The sequence below is a fragment of the Myotis nattereri genome (assembly GCF_964212035.1).
Source record: "Myotis nattereri genome assembly, chromosome: 3".
Classification (NCBI taxonomy): Eukaryota; Metazoa; Chordata; class Mammalia; order Chiroptera; family Vespertilionidae; genus Myotis; species Myotis nattereri.
In genome coordinates, this window is record NC_138077.1 from 143,999,431 (window position 1) to 144,027,041 (window position 27,611).

A 27,611-nucleotide genomic window follows, 5' to 3' on the forward strand; every position below is an offset into this window, starting at 1 on the left:
CCATGTCCCCTTTCCCAGGAAGCTCCATAGGACATGTTCCAGTACATAAAGATGTAAACCCCAGCAGAGGAAGACATGGGGTCCAACACAAGAGAGCTCAGTGTCAGACTGACAGCTCACCTACAAAGCCTGGGTGGAGGAGGGGGACAGAAGACCGGGAAGCACATCTCTGGGAAGAAAAGGACATGGATGTGATGGCACAACTGAAAATAATTAAGGACTATTATCTGTTAAGAGATTTATGGCAGATAGAGCAAAGTTGAGAGAAAAAAAAAAAAAAGGAAGGCAATCTGAGACTAAAGGGAAAAGATAGTAAAAATTCACACTTCTTGCCTGGCCAGCGTGGCTCAGTGGTTGAGCATCAACCTATGAACTAGGAGGTCCAGTTCAATTCCCAATCAGGGCACATACCTGGGTTATGGGCTCAATCCCCAGTGTGGGGCCTGCAGGAGTTAGCTGATCAGTGATTCTCTCTCATCATTGATGTTTCTCTCTCTCTCTCTCTCTCCCTCAGAAATCAATAAAAATATTTTTAAAAAGAATTCACACTTCTCTACTTGCCTGTGCAGTGAAAAATACTATTTACAGTCCCCTCCCTCCCCCTTATCCCCAAGGGATACCTTCCAGGATTCCTCTGGGGATGCCTAAAACCACGGATAGCACCATATCATATGCAATATATGCTATATGTTTTCCTAAACATGCATACCTAAACATCCTTCCTTAAAGGAAGGACTTGATGGCTTCTTTTTGGTATATCTGAATTGCCAGCATCGCTACTTTTGCGCTTTGGGGCTATTATCAAGTAAAATAAGGGCTACTTGAATACCCCCACCATCGATCTGATAACTGAGATGGCTACTAATTGACTAACGGTTGCGTAGAGTTTAGTGTGTGAAGATGCCTGACAAAAGGATGATTCAGTCCTGGGTGGGATGGAGCAGAATGGTGCAGAATTTTACCACACTACTTAGAATGACACAATTCAATACTTATGAATTGTTTATTTCTGGAACATTCCATTTACTATTTTGGACTGCAGTTGACAGTGATAACTGAAACTGTAAAAAGCGAAATGGGATAAGGGGGGACTACTGCACATTCATCACAAAGCAAACATTGTTCATTTAAAATGATTTAACTAGAACTTATACTGCATTCTCCTGGTCGCAGAACTATGCCAAAGATGGCCCAGAGATGCTCCCTCTGTATTAGTCTATAATGATCCTCATGGTGTTGACGTCTTCAGTGGGCTAGGACCATTAGCCCAAAGCTTGCCAGTGCCAAACCCAAATCCTCACAAACCCAACTGCTTTATAGTCCAAAAAAGCTTTATTTTTATTTTTTTAAAATATATTTTATTGATTTTTTTACAGAGAGGAAGGGAGAGGGATAGAGAGTTAGAAACATCGATGAGAAACATCGATCAGCTGCCTCCTGCACACCTCCAACTGGGGATGTGCCCACAACCAAGGTACATGCCCTTGACCAGAATCGAACCCGGGATCCTTCAGTCTGCAGGCCGACGCTCTATCCACTGAGCCAAACCAGTAAGGGCAAAGCGTTATTTTTAGCCAATCAGAGCCCACCTGCTTTACATACCCCACAACACTGATTCTAACATCTGCTAACAGTAGACAACCACAGCTGCCCTTCAGAACAATTGCTGCTGAGCAACATTCCCTAGACACCAGCCCCTTGGATATCTCCTTTCCCCCTGGGAGTCCCCTTGCCCTATTCCCCTAATAGGTAGTGTCCCACATCACCATCTCCTTAGTTCTGTCCTTTTGCCCCCATTGAGCCCTTCTAGCCCATCCTGCCCCCTGCCTTCACCATCGTATTGTTTGTGTCCATGGGTTATGCATATATGCATACAAGCTCTTTGTTTGATCTCTTCCCACCCACTCCTGCCCTCCCTCTGAGATTCCACAGTCTGTTCCATGTTTCTATGTCTCTGGATCTATTTTCTTCATGTTTATTTTATTCATTAGATTCCACATGCCAGATCATGTGATACTTGTCTTTCTCTGACTGGCTTATTTCACTTAGCATAATACTCTCCAGGTCCTTCCATGCTGTCTCAAAGGGTAAGAGATTCTTCTTTTTACTGCTGCATAGTATTCCATGGTGTAAATGTACCATAGCTTTTTTATCTACTCGTCTACTGATGGGCACTTGGGTTGTTTACAGATCTTAACTATTGTAAATAGCACTATGAACATAGGGGTGCATACATTCTTTCTAATTGGTATTTCGGGTTTCTTAGGATATATTCCTAGAAGTGGGATCACTGGGTCACATGGCAGTTCCATATTTAATTTTTTGAGGACACTCCACTCTTTTCCGTAACGACTTCACCAGTCTGTATTCACACTAGTAGTGTACTAGGGTGCCCTTTTCTCCACATAATCGCCAGCACTGGTCCTTTTTTTTTGGTAGTCATTCTGATAGGTGTGAGGAGATACCGCATTGTCATTTTAATTTGCATCTCTCTGATGATCAGTGACTTTGAGCATTGTTTCATGTCTCTTGGCCATCTGCATGTCCACTTTGGAGAAGTGTCTATTTAGGTCCTTTGTACATTTTTTAACTGGATTGTCTTCCTTTTGTTAAGTTGTAGGAGTTCCTCATATATTTTGGAAACTAACCCTTTATCAGATGTATCATTGGCAAATATGTTCTCCCATACAGTGGGCTCCCTTTTCATTTTGTTGATGGTTTCTTTTGCTGTGCAACAGTTTTTTATTTTGATGTAGTCCCATTTGTTTTTCTCCTTCGTTTCCCAACCTTTTTTTAAGAGGATATACAAATGACCAATAAACATGAAATGAGTTCAAGCTCATTACTGATCAGGGAAATGCAAAATGAAGCCAATAACATACTATTGATAGCTAAAAATACATAAGTAAAAATAAAATAAACCCACTCACAACACCAAGCATTGGCAAGGACTAGGAAGACTAGAATTGTCATACATTTACAGTAGAGTATAGAAACAGTACTACTTTGGAGAACAATTGGGCAGTACATAACAAAGCTGAACATGTTCCATTTCAAAAATGCATGTGTGCACCAAAGACATGCATAAAACATTTATATGGACTATTCGTAATTGCTCCAAACAGAAAACCCAATGCCCATCATTGGTAAGATGAATCCCGTATGGACTATCATATGATGGAGCAATAAAAGTGAAGAAACTCTTGCCACATCTACCATGGATCAGTCTCAGAAAGTTGAGGGTAAGTCAAGGGAAAGAAGCCATACACAAAAGGGTGTGCAGTACACATGGAGTTCAAAAATAGGCAAACTTATGTGATAAAAGTCAGAATGGCTTTTAGGGGCTAATAATTGAAAAATGATCAGAGGGAGGACTTTGAGGTGAGACAGTGATTTCTTGATTTGGGGGGTGGTAATGAGAATGTGCACTTTCTAAAAACTTATTGAGCTTAAGGTTTATGGGCTTTTCTGCATATGTGTTATCCTATATAATATCCTATATAATAAAACCAATATGCAAATTGACTGAATGGCAGAACGACCAGTTGCTATGACGTGCACTGACCACCAGGGGGCACTCAACACAGGAGCTGCCCCCAGCATGCAGGCCCCTACCAGCGGTGGCGGCAGGGGGTGGGGCCGGTGAGCAGACTGTGCCAGGCTAGCCAAGGCGAGTGCCAGTGGGGGCCCCCAATCACCCCACCAATTGGCCCTGATCGCTGGCCAGGCCTAGGGACCCTACCTGTGCATGAATTTCGTGCACTGGACCTCTAGTAGTACAATAAAGTGTTTGCAAATTTTGCCCGGCCAGCATGGCTCAGTAGTTGTTGACCTATGAACCAGGAAGTCACAGTTCGATTCCTGGTCAGGGCTCATGCCTGGGTTGCGGGCTTGATCCCCAATGTGGGGCATGCAGGAGGCAGCCGATCAATGATTCTGTCATCACTGATGTTTCTATCTCTCTCTCCCCCTCCCTCTCTGAAATCAATAAAAATATATACATATATATATATATTTTTTAAGTGTTTGCAAATTTTTAAAAATGACTTAACTATATGTGGGGGATGAGGCAGAAATATGGGTAATAGGAATGTCTAAACTGGTAAATCAAGAAATAGCTAGCATATTGTTTAAAAATAAAAAGTAATCACCACAAAACAATCAGAAGTTAAGAATGGCTGCCCTGGTGAGTGGGAAAGAACTGCTTTTTAGTAATTTTTAGTATTAGATATTTTTTTAAGTGACATGCATATGATATGTTTATAGGTCAAAACATTTCAATTCTTCACAAAGGAAAAATTACCGATGTAGGTAAAAGTGTAAACAGTTTTCTACAACTAATGATGCTAAAGTCTGTCTGATAGAAGAAAATTCATTGCTTTTAGACAAATTACAGTTTTAAACGCTAAGTTTATAAGTTAAAAATTATTTAAGAAAATGACAGATGCTATATCTCCACAGTTTAAAGCCAAATGCTAATCATTGAGGAAGGAGGTGAAGGGTGGCAAAATATGCCACCCCAAAATATGCCACCTTGGCTTATTTGAGCTAAAGGCACTTAAAATAAAAAAAACAGCAGGTGAAACAGGAGCACTTGGACTCTCCTCTTTTTGTTCCTGAAAACAGGAGATAAACCCCACAGGGAAGATGCCCTCCTGCACCAGAAGTAACATTAACACCAAGGACAGGATGTTGACCCTCAGAGAATTCCACACAAACCTGATTAAAAGAATTCTTACCTTCCGTTAGCCTCCTGCTTACTTTCCCACAATTGCCTCTCTTTGTTCAACCTCGTATAAAAAAGCCTTTAGGTTCTGCCACTTCTTTGGGTCTTCATATCCTCATGAGGGATCCAGTTTCACATAAAACTTAAACTTTCATGATTTTTTCCTGTTAATCTGTTTTATGTCAATTTAATTCTCAGGCCCAGCCAAAAACCCTAAGAGGGTAGAAGTAAACTTATGCTTCCCCTGCAGTAGCAAACTCTAGGCACATTTGTTCCATTAATGCATAGCAAACAATCTTAGTTGCTTACATAAAAATTTTTGATTATATAAAAAGTAGAAGTTTGGTATGCAACACAGAATGATACTTAATATGCAGTGTGTTGCTCATGCATGGAAGTTCTTATTCTTTAGTTTATTCTTCAGATTAAACTTCCATCTTCCTGTGCAATTTATACAAAATGCTCACAGGAATTACGGGAAGACAATGCTCTGTGGTCCATGACTTGGGAAACAATCGAAACACCTCCCGTTACTGTGCACTGTGACTCTCCAGGAAGCACCTCCCATGACCCAGTTGGTGAGGTGCTTTAATATTTGTTAAATTAAAAAAGAAAGAAAACAATTCTAATAGTAAGAATCCACTATAGAGAGGACTGGGAGGAAGCTATTGGTTTGGGGCAATCTAGAAATCTGAAAATCTCAAACTTCCCGAATGCCTTAAAATCTTTCCCAGGACTAGTAATATATTTTAAGGTCTCCTGGCTATTTGGTAGCATCTGTCAGGTACACTAAAGGTTTTAACTGGCTTTTCTAAAAGACAAATTCATTTCATTAAAACCACATTTGACACAACTTTTCAAAAATAAGAGACATTGGGTGCAAAAAAGGCTTTCTGAATGTTAATTTATTTTTGTGTTTTTCAAGTCAAGGCTGTATGAACTACCCATTATTTAGATACCAGAATAAAAAGAACAAGCAAAGGATATATAGAATATCTGATTAAAAAAAAAAAACTGAACAGAAATTAAGTATACAAGTTTGTTAAAGAGTGGTAAAAACTGAATGTTATATATTATGGAATCAGTAAAAAGTTTTACTTTAGTAGATGATAATTCTTATAATTAATTCTGCAACAAAACAAAACCAGTTATGCAGAAACAAGAATAAAGAATGTCCCTTTCTGAACCCCCATTTGATAAGACTGATTTCATATCTAGCTTATTTATAATATTCAGTTTCAGTTCTCCCTGTGCAAATAATAGATGCGGTCATTAATGGTGGTCTGGTAAGGTGAAATTGATTTCTCTTAGGATAGTTCAACATAATAACCCAAATACTAAAAAGCTATGAAAAATTCATGGAGATAAAACAGTACCTAGGGAACATAATTTACCCATGTGCATATTTTTATAACATTTTTTAAACATAAAATCATAATCAAAGGTAGTGGTAATGTTGTATACTCAGTGCATTCGTTCATGTAGTGCATTCTTATGACTCATTTGGAGTTTCACACCATGTAACCACCACACTTCTAATGAATGGGCTTTAATGTACACAAATTCGTGATTCTTTTAAAAAATCTAAACATCTAAGACCTTGAACTTGACATTTAAAGACTTTGTGTTTTAATATCCCAAACATTGGGAAGAGTAAGTGTGAACATAGTAACCACCTTTTGTAAGCAAGACTGGGTATACTTTTTGTAAAAACCCTTAAAACAACTCAACACTGAAGATTGAGAGGGACACATTTATTATTTGGCCAAAGGAAATTCAAATGGCTTTCCTGGAGTCAAATGTACCCCAGGACATATACAAGGAATGAGTATAACTGTGGCAGCTAAAGAAACCTGCCGCTGTGTAATAAATGCTCTTATGCAATGATGCTGTGCATTTTGATAATACACTATGATTTGTTTGCTTCCCACCATCAGGGGCACAAGAAAATTAAACTCAAAACTATCTTGTTATAACAGGACATGTGATGACACCAGTTTTAAACAGGGTTCTTCATTGAAGGAAAAGACAAAGCCATGAGTCAAATTAGCTGACTTTCAATGACTTATATCCCCAGGTGAATCAGGTGACACTGATTTAAGCCCAAGTTAATTTAGGCAGTTTTTCAACCACAAGAATAAGGTCATTCTTAGTACATATTAATAATTAAACCAACATATACACAATTAGCAATATCCTACATAATATTAAAGGTTTAACAACTTGTTCTCGATTATTTTATATTTAGTTAGTTTGCTGCTTGGTTTTAAAAAAGCTCAACTTTATTTTACAATGTACTTTGCATTTCTAAGTGTGTTCTGTAATTATTTCATTGAAGCAGGTACAGTTCTCTGGATTCTAAGAGCCAAACTCAACTGTATCTTCTGTTATCTGTTTAAATTCATAATTGCCTCTGCCATCCATATGCAGGTAATACTGTGGGAAAGAAGGGAGGAAATCAATAACTAAGAGAATTTCCTTCTTGTCAAGAATTTATGTAGACATAATTATACAAGTAAATGATTAGAAATGATTATTTTAAGCAACTAAACTTAAATTCTTAAAAGCTGATACACAGAAACGCATACAGTTCTCAAGGTAAGACTAAATAAAGAAGTCTATTATTTAAAAAAATAGCAACAATATAACTCTGCTTGTAATTAAAACACTAGACCTCCTCACTATTTAAAGAAACCAAATCTATAAGCATCCCACAAATTAGAATGTTTCTACAACCAAGGGCCTGAGCTACCATAGGTCAAATTGCAACAAGTGCAAGTCTGTTCAATCCAGCAGCCTTTCATGCTTCCAGAATAATGTTTCCTAGGTCAGCTTGGAACCTCTAACTAAAGGCTTTCTGTTTATTTTTATTTGCCAGAGGAAGAAAAGAGCTATCCCTATATCTCCCATCCAACGAAGACACTCAGGACAATCTATATATAAAGAGCCAGGGTCCGTAACATCCAAAATGACCGAAGGCTCGACTGACTGGAAGTCAGTACTGGGTTGCCATGGCACCCCGAACCAGCACTGACTGCAAAGGGGGCTGTGGATCAGGGCCAGAGAGAGGCCAGGAGAGAGAAGCAGGGTCTGATCCACAGCCTCCGTGGCAGCTGTTGATCAGCACTTGCCTCTCTCTTTCTCTTGGGGCCTGGCCAGCAGCTGTGCCTCTCTTTCTCTCAGGCCTCTGCTGGGGCTGCTGATCAGCCCCGCCTCTCTGATCAGGCCCATTGATATGCCCGTAGATGCCAACTGACATAGAAACTGACCAATCAGAACCAAATCTGGGTGAAGTGCCAGGAGCCAATGGCTGCCTAGGAAGCGGAGCTTTTGATGCTGACAGGCATAGAAACCAACCAATCAGAACCAAATCTGGGTGAAGTGCGAGGAGCCAGTGGCTGCCTAGGAGGCGGAGCTTTTGACACTGACTGGCATAGAAATTGACCAATCAGAACCAAATCTGGGTGAAGTGCCAGGAGCCAATGGCTGCCTAGGAGGTGGAGCTTTTGACGCTGACTGGAATAGAAACCGACCAATCAGAACCTAATCTGGGTGAACTGTGAAGGCAGAACCTAAGGTGGGGGCTGAGGAGGGGTTTTAAGGGCAACAGCTGTTTGGTGTAAGGTGTTAAGAAAGTGGTTCAATTTTTTAATGACCGGTTTGGCAATATAGTGCATATGGCTGGCTATCAGTCCAGATATAGGGATTATGTATTTTTGTCTGCCAAGAGCATCTCCTCCCGAATAAAAAGGCTCCCCCCGGCCCCGCCCGCAATTTAAGCAATCCTATCCTACATAATCTATCTATACTACTAAAAGTGTAATATGCTAATTAGCCCAGGTCGACCGGCCATCTTCTGGACGTCCGAATTCCTTCCAGACAAAGCCATGGTGGTGGGGGCCGAGGCAGAGGCAGTTAGGGGCGATCAGGCCAGCAGGGTAGAGGAGTTAGGGGGACCAGGCTGGCAGGGGAGAGCAGTTAGGGGGATCAGGCCGGCAGTGGGGAGAAGTTAGGGCGATCAGGCCAGCAGGGGAGAGCAGTTAGGAGGATCAGGCTGGCAGGGGAGAGCAATTAGGGGAATCAGGCCAGCTGGCAGGTGAGCGGTTAGGAGCCAGCAGTCCCGGATTGCGAAAGGGATGTCCGACTGCTGGTTGGGGCCCGATCCCAGCAGTCGAACATCCCCTGAGGTGTCCCGGATTGGAGAGGGTGCAGTCCAGGCTGAGGGACCCCACCCCCGTGCATGAATTTCGTGCACCAGGCCTCTAGTGGTTAATAAAACCTTCTGTTTAGTGGCTTTTTATTGACAGAAAAGACTTCCATTTTCCTGTTTTCTATACTTATTTCTTAGCTATTCTGGCTCTAACTTTGCTATACTTCCTGTCATCAGGCCAGTACCTGGCCTGATGATTATTTTCCTACTCATCTATACATATCTCCAGAAGACAAGGAGAGGTAAAACCCAAGACTTCTCACTGTCCTGTTAAGTTTATGAACTTCTGAGAAAACACAAAGGCTTGCCCTGGCTGGGTGGCTCATTTGATTGGAACATCATCCCATATACCAAAGGTTGTGGGTTCGATTATCGATCAGGGCACACACCTAGGTTGTGGATCCAATCCCCAGTCAGAGCACATATGAGAGGCAACCTATTGACATTTCTCTCTCTCCCTCCCCCACCCTACCCCTGTCCTCTCTCTCTAACGCCAATAAACATACGCTCAGATGAAAATAAAGAAAACACAAAGGCTGGGATATATGTTAAACTGCTTTGATTTCTAGTTATTCAATCTCATTCAATTCATGAAAATATGGACAAATTATAATGCCCTAAGATAAAAACTACCTTTTGTTGTTGTTAATCCTCACCTGAGGGTATTTTTCCCCATTGCTTTGTAAAGGGAGAGGGGGAGAGAAAAGAAGAGAGAAAAACATTGATGTGAGAGAGACATTTTGATAGGTTACCTCCTGCACAAACCGACCAGGGCAAAGGATCGAACCTGTAACCCAGGTACGTGCCCTTGACAGGGAATTGAACCCGGGGACCTTCGGTGCCAGGGCCAATGCTCCAACTACTGAGATACACCAGCCAGGGCAAAACTATCTTTAAAAGTCACACAGCTATATGGAATTTCACTACACCTTATGAAATACTTTCATATAGGCTGTTTCTTAGATCCTCAAGGTAATCTATGAGACAGGCAGATAAGGATCAATAACTTTATTACACAAAGAAAGCAATTGATGCCAGAAACAGTGGTGTCTGAACCCAGATTTTCTGACTTCAGTCCCACGCTCATTTTATCATTTGTACACTGTCATCTAAACTAGTGGTTTCCAACCTTTCGGAGCTCACGGACCACCAGTGGTCCACAGACCACCAGTTGGCAACCGCTGATCTAAACTATAGGTTCTTGCAGGTAAAGATAGTACTCTGAATCTCTCTCTTCCTCTCCCTTCCTCTCTGTGAAATCAATAAAAACATATATTAAAGAATAATAAAATGAATTAAACTGGGTTTATTTTTAGGGTTTGATCATTTTATACTAAGAGTTGAAAAGAACTGCCTGCCATCTTGAGAGTGGCACTAGTGGAATGACAAGAATAAGATATCTGCACAGTGTAAACCTCACTAGAATATCTTTGCAAATTGTGGTGACTACCTAATGAATTCTACTTTATCACAGTGCAATGATGCACATAGCTGACAACACTCAGTTTCCTTGTCATCCTGATCTCCACTAAAAGTGTCCCTAGACTTTTGGGGATCTAATCCTTTTGAAGACTCTTTCCCCTTCTGTTAATACTGGATGGTAAGAAAAAGTTTACTTGGCCACAGCTGTGATAAAATTATGCAAATTTTAGTCAGTTATTATATAATAGTGATAGCTAAAACTGGAGAACCACTAACTGGTTCTCTAATATTCACTGTATATAACAAGGGATTGTTTACATATATTGTAACTTTCAAAACTGACAATTATAATAATATTTAAGGAAATCCTCTTTCATTTTATAAGACTGAAACAGAATCAACTTTTTCCCTTAAGGTATATGTATATAAGGAAATATACTCAAATAAATCTCAAACCACCCTGACCCGTGTTTCCCAATGGTTAGAGCACTGGTCCATGCACCGAAAGATTGTGGGCTTGATTTCCGGTCAAGGGCACGTACCTGGGTTGCAAATTTGATCCCAGGTCCTGGTCGGGGTGCATGGGGAAAACAAAAAATTGATGTCTCTCTCTCACACTGATGTTTCTCTCTCTCTGTCTCTGTCTCTATCTCTCTCTCTCCCCCACCCTCACTTCCACTTCCTCTAAAAAATCAATGGAAAGAATATCTTCGGTTGAGGATAAAAAGAAAAAGAAAGAAAATGTAAGAAATACAAACCTCATGGTGTTTCCAAAGAGACTTCCTATGAGACACAGTGAAGAGGGTGATGCCAACCTATTACAAAGAAAATGACTTATGTTTATAGCAATAACATAGATTACAATTTAAACCACTCTATATAGTTTAAGACAGCGGTTGCCAACCTTTTGGACCTCACAGATCACCAGTGGTCCGTGGACCACCGGTTGGCGACCGCTGGTTTAAGATATTAAGATGATGGTCTTCAGTAGCTATAGTTAAAAAAATCAATGTCAAAGAGAAAAAAATTACAACTGATGTCCAATGTTCAAGGTAGTACAAAGCATAGGCCATCAACCACACAATAAAAATGAACAGATATCAGTGAAGTTCTTTACGGGGGGAAAAAAAAACCTAAACTAACAGCATTATGTATTATTTTGTTTGGGGCAGAAAAATATATATCCTAGCACATTTTCTATTTATTGTGAAAAATACATGAAAAAAGTATAAGAATGATAGAAATAGCAAAAGGTCAAGATCAATTTGCTTTTTAAACAGAGACATCATCTTTTCTGGAAAACCCTGTTTTGGAATTTGTCTTAGAATTCAGATTTTGGAAATGCAGTATTTACCACCCCCAGAGGGTCCTGGGACAAATTCTATAATTAAACACATAAATATTTCTATTGCAACACGTGTAGACACTGACAGTGAGATAGTTAAAGGAGTTTAAATACCTCTTGTTAGTTCAGACCAGGTTTGGCTACCCAGTGAGCTTGCCAGAAAATAATGAAAAACCTTTTGGTTTTAAAAAACTTACTGGATTTAGACTGCAAATAAGCTTCCACATATCTGAACTTCATATTTAAAAAAACAACAACACTAATTTAACTAATTGCTTTGGATCAGTGGTTCTCAACTAGGTGGTGGTGTATGCGTGTGATTTTGTCTCTTAGAGGACATTTGGCAATGTCCATAAACACTTCGGACTGTCACAACTGAGCGTCTACTGACATTTACCAGGCAGAGGTAAAAGACACCGCCAAACGGCCTACGGTGCATCCCACAACTAAGAAATTATCCAGCCCAAAATGTTAATAGAGCTGAGACTGAGAAATCCTGTTCTACATCATTGTTTGTATCCAGGAACTTTCCATCATGAGTTCTAAATCTTATTGTCATGTGATAATTTTTTTTGAAAATCAGCAGTAAGTATATTCTGGATCACTTCTATCATGAGATTTAAGTGCCCAATGTTGTATTTACACGTCTGCTGTACGAAGTGATAATGTAAAGTAATATCACTTAAAACTTTAAACGTCTTAAGTTTAGCTCCCTTATGGAAGGATTCTCAAATTGGTTAGGAACTGTAGGACAAAATAAGCATATTATATATATGCTTTTTTATATACATTATATATTTTTAAAAAGCATATTATATATATGCATTTCTAACAGGCTCTCAGGTGATGTTGACGCTGATCCATGACCACATTGGGAGTAGCAGGAATTCATACTTCCTGTGCAACATGACCTTTTATATTTATTATAAACTCCTAAAAAACAGCTACAAAATGTTAAAAGACTCTGTATTTCATTTATTTATGTAAATTCTTTTTGGATTTTGTTCCAAATTTTGTATAAATGTTAGTGATAATCTCTCACAAGAAAAAAACAACAACTGAGACTACTGAATAGAACGGAACCAATGTAGATAGCCCCAGAAAAGGCTACTAAAAGAAGCTTTGATAAAATACTGCCTAGGCCAGAGGGAAAAAAATGAATAAATTAAAGTTGCCAAATGATTACTGTTGCATTTTCTTGAGTAAAACAAACAAACAATCAAAAAAACACACACACAAATCATATTTAGGTAAAGTTCATGGAACAAATTAAAAATATACCAGTTTATTAACTCTTAGTATAGGGAATAAGGTAAAAGAAAAATAAGTTTAAATATATATTTTTGTTTCATATCTAAGATGTGGCTAAAGAGAATTATATACAGAATTCATTTACTTTTTCTTATATCTATAATCACCTTAAAGACCTTGATAAAGCGCGATATCTTCCTTTGATAGTAATTTTGTTACTTAATAATTTAGAATCTTCTCTTTGGGTAGCCATTTGGTTGGACACAGAGTAAAGCAGGAAGGAGGACGTGGACCCTCACACTGCAAACCTGTCCACTTACCTCTCGACAGTGATTGTAGATGTAGCCTTCCACGTCCACACTCACTGCGCTGGTGCACTCGTCCAAAATGGCAAACTGGGGTTTATGATAAAATAATCTTGCCATCTGAAGCAAAAAAATAGTATTTTGTATAATCACATGCATAAGTTAATAAGCTAAAATAGGTTTACTTTAAGTTAAGTATGTACTTACAGTCTTATAAAGCAAATATGAAAATTATTCTAACTCAAAAAAATCTATTTCCCAGAAATTAAAGCAATGTAAATAAACCTAGTTGTTTCTATTATCTTCCTGAACAAAGAGAGAAATGTAATGCATAGGAAATATTGTTCAGAGTAAAACAAAACTTTCAGGACTGATATGAGGTGAAGTAGAGTTTCAACTAATATTAAAGAAAGTTCTCTACACAAGATTAAAGGGTACATATTTAAACCAAAAATCTTACAAGTCAGACTCATAAATGGCTCAGGTACAAAAATATGTCTACCTTTAAATGTTTTGTTGCTTAAGTAATGCCCATTAATATTACATTGTCAATATTAATATTGTTATCAATATTCCCACCAATAATTTTTTGTGCACCTGTTTCATCAGCTTGTTCGTTTTTAAAGCCTTTATTAATTTTGTAAGTAAAAATTAACATCAAGATTGTTATAGCTTACATTTCTTTGATTAGCAGAAATGCTGGACATTTTCTCACGTTTACTTTCTATATGTGTTTTATTTTCTGGGAATTATTTATTCTGAACCTTTGTCTAACAAATGACTTCACAGGGCTGCTGGAAGAATTAAACAGGATCTGCCAGTCACAATCTACTTTTCCTCATCATTTTCCCAGTGCACTTTTTTGGTAGTTATATACTGCCTTGTATTACAGTTAGTTGAGAATATTCGGATCTCCTAACACAGGAGTGGGGAGCCTTTTTTCTGCCAAAGGCCATTTGGATATTTATAACACCACTAGAGGCCCAGTGCACGAAATTCATGTGGGGGGGTGGGGGGGTCCTCAGCCCGGCCTGCACCCTCTCCAATCCGGGACCCCTGTGGGATCAGGCCTAAACTGGCAGTCGGACATCCCTCTCGTAATCCGGGACCACTGGCTCCTAACCGCTCGCCTGCCTGCCTGATCACCCCTAACCACTCTGCCTGCCTGCCTGATCGCCCCTAACAGCCTCTGCCTGCCTGCCTGATGCCTCTAACTGCTCCCCTGCCGGCCTGATAACCCCTAACTGCTCTCCCCCTACTGGCCTGATTGCCCCTTACCACCTCTGTCTCGGTCCCCACCACCGTGGCTTTGTCCAAAAGGATGTCCGGAAGACGTCTGGTCTATCCGGTCTAATTAGCATGTTACCCTTTTATTAGTATAGATTCTAGGGCCATACAAAAGCATCAACTTAACCCTTTGTACACCATAAGTGTCTATAGATGCAATTAAATTCAAAATATCATGGCTTGTGGGGATGGTTTCCGTTTTGGACATGTGGCAGTTAACTGGTTAAAAATTAGCCTGCTTGCCTTAGCCAGTTTGGTTCAGTGGATAGAGTGTTGGCCTGCAGACTGAAGGGTCTCGATTCAATTCCAGTGAAGGGCACATGCCCAGGTTCTGGGCTCGATCCAATGATGATTCTCTTTCATCATTGATGTTTCTATCTCTCTCTCTCCCTTTCCCTTCCTTTCTGAAACCAATAAAAATATATTTTAAAAAATTAGCCTGCTATGTTTGGTCAAACATTTAATTAACTCACCTCTAATGCCTTGGCAGGGCCAGATCAAATGATTTCATAGGCCCGAGGGCCACACGTTCCCCACCCATGTGCTAACTAGACTATAAGGGCAGACACTTGGCTAATATTGAGCTCCGTGGAAATTATACCATAATTAAATTAGGTTTCTTACTATTAAAATAAGGGAATAATAATCTCATTCCCCTACATTTATACTAAAGGAACTTTTAGAAATTTGTCACCAGACCTCCCATTATTCAATAGTATTATTCCATTCCCTCACATTCAAACCCTACTCTCCTTGCTCAAAATTCCTTTGGTTCATTTGTTTTACACAAACCTTCACTATTACAAATTCGCTATTTATTTTAGGTGGTTAAACCTTTCAAATCTGTTCTCCCTAAAAATTATAATTTTTATAATTTGTGAATGTAAATTTTTAATTTATAAAAACTGTCTTGTCTTCGCTCAACTTTTTACTTTGAAAATTTCTAATCCTACTAAATGAAAGAATAGTAAAATGAATATACATACTTCACCAACTTCATCAATGTTAATATTTGTTGCATTCACCTTTTCTTTCTCCCCATAAACCCTTTGAAAGTAGCAAAACAATATGCTGTCTTTTAAATTTCCTGGTCAATTCTCCAGACATTGGCCCACACAGAACATACTGTCAATGGCACGGTCATGCAGCAGTGCCATGGGTGAGCTTTTTCCGTTTTCCTAACTCTATCACTGTGATCTGGCTTTACAGAATTCCTTCCCCACACCCTTACTTGTTTGTTTTGTTTTGTTAATCCTCACGCGAGGATATTTTTTCATTGATTTTTAGAGAGAGTGGAAGAGAAAAGGAAAGACAGAAAGAAATATCGATGTGAGAGAAACACATCAATTGGTTGCCTCCTGCATGGGCCCTGATCAGGGCCCAGGCCTGGGCAACCGAGGTATGGGCCCTTGATCGGAATCGAACCTGGGACCCTTCAGTCGCAGACTGATGCTCTATCCACTGAGTCAAACCGGCTAAGGCCCCATTCCCTTACTCTGTAAGATATCCTCTCACTCCTCAAGGCCTTGCATTCTTGTCTTCAAATAAAAACTATCCCTTCTATACCTTTATACCACACACACAAGATTCACTAGTTATGCGCATTTATTTTTCTTTCCCTGAGTTTCCATTGTGTCCATTTATAAATCTTGACTATCCTCCCATTTTCTTTGAAGTCACAGTACAGAAATTTAAATTTGTTGTTTTGACTTGTAGTTATTCCTATAGCCATCCTCTAAATTGATTCAAGAAATGCCATCACTTCAAATTTTCACTCCTTCAGCCCAATTTCCATTTTGAATATAGCTGGCATCTCTCTTTTGTTTATGGTTCATTCTTCACTCTAAATTATACTCATATTATAGCACTAGCCAAACAAATCACAATATTAGGTTGATATTATGTTTGCAAAGGATGGGTATACTTTTAGAAAAAACAACATGCAAAATCAGGGAGTGGTAGGCAACAAGAAGGTAGAATATAACCTGAAGATAATGAATAAGAAATTCTGCAATAAGCCATTTCTTTTGTCATCTTTCCTTGGCTGCAGTTTTCTCTAACTTCCACAAGACTAATATTCTGGAAAGAAAAATTCCTCTGGATCTGCTCAAACTGTGATATATTCCATTAGAAAATGACTCTTTAAAAGTGATCCCTCTTAACAGAGTACTCCAAGTATCACTCTTAATATGTACTGTTCTATAGTGACATTTGATTAGGGATAAGTTTAGTCAATCATAAAATTAAAATACAGTCCCTCTCAAATGCTTTTTTATAGTAGGAAAACTTTAAAAATCTAAATAACTTTAAGTAGCAGATACTGAGCCCTGACACAAGGATATATATAATGGCAGAGGGAAGGGGCAAGAACAGAATAAAGAATAAAATGATAACAAAAGTAGGGTTGATCACCTCTAATATCTTCACCTACTTCAGAGAATAGCCTGAGTAAGACAAAGAGATGTCTGTAGGGAAAAGATCTCATATGAACGAGATCTCATAACCCAACCATAATTACTGTATGTCCCAAGACCAACATGGTACAAAGTTTCCTCAACTTTTACAAAAAATGGATTAATGGTATATAATTGAATCTGCAGTTTTTCCTTTCACAGGAAAACTCAAAATTTTTCAAAATTTCAAATTTACATGCAAGTTACTTTCAAGCACCTGTATTATTATTTAAACTAATATATACTATAAAAATTGCCATTAAAAATATGAAAGTATAATAAAAAATAATAAATGCTCATTATTTTTGAATAATCAGAAAATACAGATAGCCATAAACAAGAAAGTAAAGATTCCCTATTATTCGAAACATCCAGAAATGATAGTGATTAACATTTGGTGTTCTGATTTTATATTTTAATATAAACATATAGAGAAAAATGTACATATAGATAACCATGCTATACATTCCATTACATAATCTTTTGTTTTACTTAATATGTGAGGACATCTCCGTCCATCTTCTTGCATTATTACATAACTTCCTGTTCCCCTACTGGCAAATATTTAGGTTTGCCAATCTTTTTTTTTAAATATTTTTTTTCTTTTTTATTGATTTCAGAGAGGAAAGCAGAGGGAGAGAGAGACGGAAACATTAATGATGAGAGAGAATCATTTATCGGCTGCCTCCTGCACACCCCACACTGGGGATCAAGCCTGCAACCCAGGCATGTGCCCTGACTGGGAATTGAACTGTGACCTCTTGGTTCATAGGTCGATGCTCAACCACTGAACCACACTGGCCAGGCTAGGTTTCCCAATCTTTTGTTTTGTTAAATGATACACTAAAGAAACTTCTTGTACAGGCATTTCTGTGCATTTATCCTGTTAATTCCTTAGGATAAGTTCTTAGAAGTGAACAATTAAATGTTAGTATACACATTTTAAAATGCTGTATCAATTTGCCAAATTGCCCTCCAGAAAGTTTGAACTAAGTTATATTCTCTTTAAAGTGTATCAAAGTATCTATTATCTCACACCCACATCAACACTAGTTATTCTTTTCAAATTTTTCCAGTTTTATAGGTTAAAAGGTATTTTTATTTTAATTGGCATTTCACTTATTACTAGTGAGGTAAAATATTTTTCATGTTTATTGGCCATTTGGATTTCTCCTTTTTAATTTAACTTGCTTAACCATGCTTTAACTATATTTTCTAATTTTTTTTAAATCTTTTCATTGATTTCTAAAAGTTTTTCATAGTTCAAAAATATATGTTGTGAATTCTTTTTTTTACAGTTTTTCATAACTTCAAGTATGTAGTTTAGATATTTTTCTTTTGTTTTAAGTAGTCAATATATTAAAACTTTCTTGTTTTTTACTTTTGGATCATGCTTGGAAGAGTACTTCTTATTCTAAGATTAAATAAATTTTTATCTGTGTTAAAAAAAATATGCAAGTAAAAATATGTGCCTTGATTAATCAAACAGGTGCACTTTTGTGCAATGTCTTCAGAGTATACTTACTGCCATTCTTTGCTTCTCTCCACCACTGAGCACATCCATCCAATCCTGAACACTGTCCCAGCCTCCTTCACGTTCAAGAATATGACCCAACTGGACATTATCTAAGTATTCCTTCAGTACCTTTCAGAAAAATGATTAAAGATGAAATCAAATGTAATAATATACCAACATTCTCTATCTTGCTGTATTTTTTAAACTAAACTCACTATAATTCTATTGCCAATATCATTTAAAGAGGTACATTTCACACAAAAATGTGGCACAAGGGTAGCCCTGAACTCTTTACTTCCTATCTACACTAATTTTGACAAAATATATCTAGCAGCTTAAAGAGGATACAACTGTACATAATTAAAGGACAAGAGCAATGAGAAAATAAATAATATTGTAAACAAGGTTAAACACTCAAGAGTCATATTTACGCAAAGTGGTTAACATCTTACCTCAACTTGAAAAGTATAATTACTGTCAAAGCTTTAAAAGCTCTACAGGTGAGAATTAAACTGCCTGGCATTAAAAGTACATAACTGAACATCCTGAAAATGAATGACAATGAAAACACAACAATCCAAAATCTATGGGACACAGTGAAAGCAGTCCTGAGAGGGAAGTTTATAGCTCTACAGGCCTACCTTAAAAAAACAAGAAAAAATGGTAATAAATCATCTCACTCTACAACTCAAAGAATTAGAAAGAGAGCAACAAGAAAAGCCCACAGTATCCAGGAGGAAGGAGACAATAAAGATCAGAGCAGAAATGAATGACATAGAGATGAAAAAAAACAATACAAAAGATCAATGAAACCACGAGCTGGTTCTTTGAAAGGATAAACAACATTAATGAACCTCTAGCCAGGCTCACCAAGAAGCAAAGAGAGAGGACCCAAATAAACAAAATCAAAAATGAAAAAGGCGAAATAACAACAGACCCCACAAAAATGCAAAGGATTGTTAAAAAATACTATGGACAACTCTATTCTAACAAACTAGACAACCTGGAGGAAATGGACATATTCCTAGAAAAAATACAACCTTCCAAAACTCAATCAGGAAGATTCTAAAAGTCCCAATAGGCTGATAACTATGGAAGAAATTGAAGCAGTCATCAAAAAGCTTCCAGCAAACAAAAGCCCGGGGCCAGACGGCTTCACAGGGCAGTTTTACTGTACATTCAAGGAATAACTAAAACCTATCCTCCTCAGGCTATTCCAAAAAATCCAAGAGGAAGGAACACTTCCAAGCACATTCTATGAAGCCAGCATCACCCTAATACTAAAACCAGATAAAGACAACACAATGAAAGAGAATTACAGGCCAATATTCCTCATGAACATAGATGACAAAATGCTCAACAAAATCCTAGCAAATCAGATCCAGAAGTACATCAGAAAGATCATACACCATGACCAAGTAGGATTAATCCTGGGGATGCAAAGATGGTACAATATCCGAAAATCAATAAACGTGATACATCACATAAACAAATTGAGAGATAAAAATCACATAAGTCATTTGACACAGAAAAAGCATTTGACAAATTCCAACACCCTTTCTTTTTTTCTTTTTTTTTTTTTTTAGTTCAACTTATATTTATTGCACACCTGCCATTTGCCCAGAATTACACATGGTGACACAGGATAGAAAAACATACAGGCACAGTTTCTACCTTTAAGGAGCTTACAGTATTATTGCATGATGATAAAAGTCCATCTCCTGATTAGGAGGGACAGATAAGCTATGTTGCTGGGGTAAGCTTGGCAACATTTTGGCCACTGGACTTAGTCTGCAGAAAGATCTGTAACCATGAGCTGTCTTTGTGCCGGTACATTCTGAAAGCTCCCACACGGCCCGCAGCAGCCCTTGACTGACTGTCTCACAGGCTTTTAATGATATTCAGAGTTGTTAAGTGGAGTTTCCCAGAAGACAAAAATCACAGTCTAACGCTGGCTTCTGAGCCCTTTATTCTTCTCTCAGAGAATCGCTGCACACAATGGATTCAATAAGATGGGGCTGATTTGCATCCCTGCTTCACCGATTGGCCAACACCCTTTCTTGATAAAAACTCAGCAAGGTGGGAATAGAAGGATCATACCTCAACATAATAAAAGCCATATATGACAAACCCACAGCAAACATCATACTCAATGGACAAAAACTAACACCATTTCCCCTAAGAACAGGAACACGACAGGGATGCCCCCTCTCACCACTCCTGTTCAACATAGTACTGGAAGTGTTAGCCATTGCAATTAGTCAAGAAGAAGAAATAAAAAGCATCCAAATTGGAAAAGAAGTAAACTGTCCTTATTTGCAGATGACATGATATTGTACATAAAAAACCCTAAAGACTCCATCAAAAAACTATTAGACTTAATAAATGAATTTGGCAATGTAGCAGGATACAAAATTAACGCCAAGAAATCTATGGCATTTCTATACACCAATAATGAATGTACAGAAAGAGAGACTAAAAAAGCAATCCCATTTACCATCGCACCAAAACAATTAAGATACTTAGGAATAAACTTGACTAAGGAGGTAAAAGACCTATACATGGAAAACTACAGGACACTGAAAAAGGAGACAGAGGAAGACATAAACAGATGGAAGAACATACCCTGTTCATGGATTGGTAGAATCAACATCATCAAGATGTCCATACTACCCAAAGCAATCTATAGATTCAATGCACTCCCCATTAAAATACCAACGGCATATTTCACAGACCTAGAACTAACTTTCCAAAAATTAATCTGGAATAAAAAAAGACCCTGAATAGCTGCAGCGATCCTGGGAAAGAACAAAGTAGGTGGGATCTCAATACCAGATATCAAACTGTATTACAAAGCCACTGTTCTCAAAACTGCCTGGTATTGGCACAAGAACAGACATATAAATCAATGGAATAGAACAGAGAATCCAGAAATCGACCCAAACCACTATGCTCAATTAATATTCAACAAAGGAGGCATGAACAGCCTCTTCAATAAATGGTGTTAGGAAAATTGGATACATGCAAAAAAATGAAACTAGACCACCAACTTACTCCATACACAAAAATAAACTCAAAATGGATAAAGGACTTAAACATAAGACGGGAAACCATAAAAATACTAGAGGAATCCACAGGCAGCGAAATCTCAGACATATGCTGAAGCAATTTCTTCACTGATACTGCTCCTAGGGCATTGGAAACTAAAGAGAAAATAAACAAATGGGACTATATCAAAATAAAAAGCTTTTGCACAGCAAAGGAAACCATCAACAAAACAACAAGAAAGCCCACTGAATGGGAGAACATATTTGCAAATGTTATCACCGATAAAGGTTTAATCTCTAACATTTACAGGGAACTCATACAACTTAACAAAAGGAAGATAAACAACCCAATCAAAAAATGGGCAATGGACCTAAATAGATACTTTTCGAAAGAAGACAGAAGAAAGGCCAAGAGACATATGAAAACATGTTCAAAGTCACTAATCACCCGAGAGACGCAAATCAAAACGACAATGCGGTGCCATCTCACACCTGTCAGAATGGCTATCATCAACAAATCAACAAACGACAAGTGCTGTCGGGGATGTGGAGAAAAAGGAACCCTCGTGCCCTGCTGGTGGGAATGCAGACTGGTGCAGCCACTGTGGAAGACAATATGGAGTTCCCTCAAAAAACTAAAAATGGAACTCCCATTTGACCCAGTGATCCCACTTCTAGGAATATACCCCCCAAGAAACTAGAAAACACCAATTAGAAAGGATATATGCACCCCTATGTTCATAGCAGCACAATTCACCACAGCTAAGATTTGGAAACAGCCTAAGTGTCCATCAGTAGATGAGTGGATTAAAAAATGTGGTACATCTATACAATGGAATACTATGCTGCAGTGAAAAAGAAGGAGTTCTTACCATTTGCAACAGCATGGATGGAACTGGAGAGCATTATGCTAAGTGAAATAAGCCAGTCAGAGAAAGATAAATACCACATGATCTCACTCATTTGTGGAATATAATGAACAACATAAACTGATGAACAAGGACAGATCCAGAGATGGAGAGGCATCAATCGGACTGTCAGGCCTCAGAGGAAAGGTAGGGGAGGGTGGGGATAAGGGGGAGAGATCAAACAAAGGACTTATATGCAAGCATTTAGGCCTCACCAATGGACACAGACAACGGGGGGGGGGGGGGGTGTGAGGGCATGAGCAGGGGGGATAGGGGTAACGTGGGGATAAGGACACATATGTAATAACTTAATCAATAAAAAAATTTAAAAAAATAAAAAATAAAAAAAATTAAAGTACGTAACTGGTTAAGAAAAAGAACCTTAAACATAGTATTTTCAGTAGGTCTGAGATATAAACCGTTACGTACTAGGTCAGATATCCCCTTCCTTTTTTGATCTTCTCTTCCATCTGGATATATCACTTGGTCTCGAAGGGTTCCAAGGGTCATATAAGGTCTCTGATAACAGACCAAAATTCATTAGAAGTGAATTTTTAAGCAATAAGTAAAAGTATCTTTAAATTAAAGATTACAAAATAACTCAAGGTTTTACCTGAGGAACATAAAATAACTTTCCTCTCTCAGGTTTAGTTAGACGTCCTCCAAAAAGAGGCCATAACTGTAACAGGAAAGAAGTGGGATGAGCAATAGTAAATTTCACAATGTGGTAGATCATATGGCAAAATAAAACTGAAAAATTTTGAGGCCAATTTGTACTTACTTCACCAAGAACACGGAAGAGTGAACTCTTCCCACAGCCATTTGGACCACAAATTAAAACATTGGCCCCAGATCGAACCTGAAAGAAAATTATGAATGAATAATTTTAACAGATTTAATTTAATGAGGTAAATGAACTAGAGTGAATCTGTAAACAATGAATATTTCCTCAGAGTCCAAACGTTCTTTGCTAATGATAAACTTTCCATTTTGTCTATAAATGTGTTATCAGATGGAAGCAGTGGAGGGTATAGTTGAAGGGACCCTTTATTTTTGTTTACTTTCAAATTTTTTGATATTTGCAACCACAGTAAAACAAAGACTTATACTTTTGATATTCATTTTATATATTTAAATGCCATTTAACAAAGAAAAATCAACCAAAATGGTGTCATAGGTTCGCCATCACTGTTCTAGTACTAACCCTACCAAAAAAGGCTGATTCAAAGGCACTGAAGCAAGAATGTACCTGTTCTATTAAAACAGAAGGAGGAGGTTGATTTAGCTGAAGAAAAATGAGCAGAACAGAAGAGTAGTAGGAAATGAGCTCAAAGAGATAAGCAGTGGGGGCAGGATAGTGGCAGGCAAATCCTACAGGGCATTGTAAGCCACTGAAAGGATTTTTAAGGCTTTTTGTTCTGATGAAATGGAGACCCGTTTGTATTATTTATAACTAGAGGCCCAGTGCATGAAATTCATGCACTGGAGGAGTGGGGGGGGGAGTCCCCTCAGCCCGGCCTGCGCCTTCTTGCAGTCCAGGAGCCCTCAGGGGATGTCTGCCTTCTGATTATGATTTAGGCCCGCTCCCTATGCTAGCAGGTGGACATCCCCATCCCTCTTACAGTCCTGGACCCTTCACTCCTCACCACCCGCCTGCTCACTTCCCCTTACCGCTCAGCTCGCTGCTCCTTAGCACTGCCGTGGAGGCGGGAGAGGCTCCTGCCACCACTGCTGCACTTGGCAGCCATGAGCCCGGCTTCTGGCTGAACGGGGTTCCCCCTGTGGGAGCACACTGACTACCAGGGGGCAGCTCCTGAGTTGAGCATCTTCACCCCACCCGCACCCCCAGAGTTGGTGCACATCGTAGTGACCAGTCGTTCTGGTCATTCCGCCCTAACGGTCACTTAGGCTTTTATTATATAGATAGCAAAAAAAAAAAAAGTGACCCAAGAGAATGAATGGACAAAATGCGGCACATATCTATAATAATAAAAGGGTAATATGCTAATTAGACTGGATGTCCTTTCTGACGTTCTTTCTGGACAAAGCCGCAGCAGGTAGGGGCTGCGGCAGAGGCCCCTGGACATGGTGGTGGCAGCGGGCGGGGGCCAGGGCCTAGGCCCTTGCACGAATTTCGTGCATCAGGCCTCTAGTGTATATATATATATATATATATATATATATATATATATATATATATATATATGTATATAATATACACTAAATTATTATTTAGCCCTAAAAAGGAGTTAAATTCTGAAACATGCTACAACTTGGATGAACTCTAAAGACAATATGAAGTGAAATAAACCAGTCACAAAAGGATCAATATTGTATTATTCTGCTTATATGAAGTACCTAGAGTAGTTTGATTCATTGATGCAAAAAGTAGAACAAAGGTTACCAGGAAATGGGGGGAGGAGGAAAATGAGGAGCTAATGTTTAACGGGTACACAGTTTCTGTCTGTTATGATGAAAAAGTTCTGCAGATAGTGGTGATGATTGCATAACACTAAATGTAGTGAGCGCCACTGAACTGTACCCTAAAAAATGGTAAAAACAGTTAAGTTTTATGTTATGTATATTTTACCACAATAAAAACAAAGAAAGAATGAGCTTCTTAAAAAAGGCTGAGAACTACTGGTCTACCACATAGCTGACCACATCTTATGCAATCAATGTTCAAGAATACACTATTCTGAAAGACTTTTCCAGAGGAATGAACTGAGAAATTATTTTTAAGTATCATTTTGATGAACTTCTTTATGTGCACTTATCTATTTCCTTTTCCTATAAAATGGAATATAATGACTATTCCTAACAGTACAAGGTTATTATATATAGTAATTTTACTCTACTAGAACAATGATGCCCTCACGAGCTCCTGCAGTTCAGAGAGCTGTTACTTACGTGGTTCCCTACTACTATGCTTTGAGTAATGTCATATCTTTTTTCTGCTCCTCACTGCTCATTATAGTCTTCACTGGTATCTAATACTTCTCCAGACTATTTGTTTCAATATGCCAGGAAACTATAAGACCAAGTTTGTAATTATGTAAATAATAGCTAGACTTATGGACATTCTTCAGTTACTCCTATGCTCAACTGTCTTAGACTCAGCATTAACTTTTCTTTATTCCATGGCTTTTGGTAATGTTGGGATAAAACTTCCCATTATAAAATCAATCATGGTAAGCCAGTGTAATTTTTCCATATTAAAGATTTATAAAAATGTATTTTTTTTTCCCTAGGTTGAATTAAGACTAAAAGCTGCCCTGGTTGGTGTGGCTAGATAGAGGGTCAGCCCACCCATCTAAGGGTCTTGGGCTCAATTCCCGGGCAAGGGCACATACCTGGGTTGCTGGTTCTATCCCCAGCCCCCATCAGGGTGAATGCAGGAGGCAACCAAACAATGTGTCCCTCTCACATCAATGTTTCTCTCCCTCTCTCTCTTCCACTCTCTCTAAAAATCAATGGGGGGAAGGAGAATCCTCTAGTGAGGATTATCAACAACAACAGAAAAAGACTAAAAGCCAACAATAACTTTTACTGAAAATTGAATTTGTAGTAATACTTACTATTGAGGCTACTGGATTGACTTAATGGAGCAACAAATGCTTTGAATATTTTAATAAATATTCCCTGAAAAATAAAACTTCTTTATAAATCCTTTCTATTAATTTACCCTAATAAATCATGAAAAAAATCTACCCATAAATGATTTTAGTAAAAGAGAAATTATGTAAAAGTATTCTGCTTATGAGGATTTATAGGCTTCTTATACATTATAAATGTGCCTTACTAAAAAGTAAAAATTTGAGTAAGTTACAAAGTACTATTTTAACATCCATACTATAATTTACAAGCTATCTTAGGGTCTCTTCAATCTATATCTAGATAGGTAAATATGCCTGTGCTGAGGAGTTTTTATAGGAATAAGCTATACAATCTCTTATGTCAAATAACATAAGCTTAGACAAACTAATTATAAAGTATAAAACATTTACTTTTGGTGGTCAAGTCTGTTTTATTTTTTTATGAATAAGTCTTGTATTTTACTTAAAATATCTCTAAAAAAAATGAATATACTGCTAATCTAAGGAATGTCAATTACTTACATGTCACCTAAAAATTAAGGTTTCTAAGGGTTAAGAATTCTAATTGGAAAGAAATTATGGTTTTCGTGTCGTTTTGAAGGGAAAAAAAAAGTGGGTTCTGAAAGTTGTAAGGTTTGTGAGGAAGAGTAATGTTTGTAAAGAGAAATGTTGAAAGGAAGTTATATAAATAGCACATGCCAATAAGCCAGGATAAAGTAGAATAGGGGCCAAGTCCATTTTATTATACCTATAACCAGGAGAAAAGGAATCTTTATTTCAAGTAAAATAGATGGGTAGAAAGTAACTGGAGGTAAAAAAAGAACTGAAGGATGTTTGTTGAATAAAGGAAGGCTATGTTAAGAATAACAACGAAAAGGATGCATAGAACAGACTGACAGATCTCAGAGGGGAGAAGGAAGGGGAGGATGGGAAGAGATCAACCAAAGAATATATTTGTAAATATACATAACCATGGACATGGACAATAAAATGGTAAAGGCCTGGTGGGAGGCAGGGTGGAAGAGGGGGGAAATGAGAGACATCTGCAATAGAGTCAACAATAAAAAAAACAAAAACAAATAGACAAACAAAAAGAATAAAATGGAAAGACAAAAATAAATGAGAAAAGCAAAGTCTAACTTAAAATTCCTTAAGTCAGAGACAGAAGAGGAAAGAGGAATTCATTACAATAGCTCAAAAAGACAGACATCAAAGAAACAGTGGAGGAGAAAACAAAAGAATCACAGGATAGATAACAGGGGGTATAAAATATAGTCACAAAGAAAAAAACTTGAACAAGTAGGGGCATAACTGGGTACTCAAATAGGATTTTACAGATGAAACCAATATAAGAGCAAGAAAGCAACGGCCTTTCTGAGACTATAAAAATGAAGTTATAAGAACTGTCTGGAAGTATATTAAATCCAAACATAAGGGCCTTAATGGGAAGGGCTTTTGGACTAAAAGGCAAATGAGAGCTTTCGTATAGTACCTTATGATAAAAGTGAGTAATATTACAGACCATAATCATACTCTTACCTACTC

The 27,611-nt window shown here is 38.0% G+C and overlaps 1 protein-coding gene across 1 annotated transcript in view; it reads right to left on the minus strand.

The window, feature by feature from the left end:
- Positions 1-5,615: 5,615 nt before the first annotated feature.
- The window catches only part of ABCD3 (ATP binding cassette subfamily D member 3), a gene marked incomplete at its 5' end in the record, with an annotated part of 98,168 nt that continues 76,172 nt past the window's right edge, over positions 5,616-27,611 (minus strand). Inside the window, 7 exons of the mRNA XM_081085697.1 lie at positions 5,616-7,162; positions 11,117-11,173; positions 13,275-13,379; positions 18,525-18,644; positions 22,900-22,989; positions 23,084-23,149; positions 23,252-23,329. Of these exons, the coding sequence (XP_080941823.1) occupies positions 7,085-7,162; positions 11,117-11,173; positions 13,275-13,379; positions 18,525-18,644; positions 22,900-22,989; positions 23,084-23,149; positions 23,252-23,329 (594 nt within the window). The 3' untranslated portion in view covers positions 5,616-7,084. The remainder of the gene's footprint in view (positions 7,163-11,116; positions 11,174-13,274; positions 13,380-18,524; positions 18,645-22,899; positions 22,990-23,083; positions 23,150-23,251; positions 23,330-27,611) is intronic.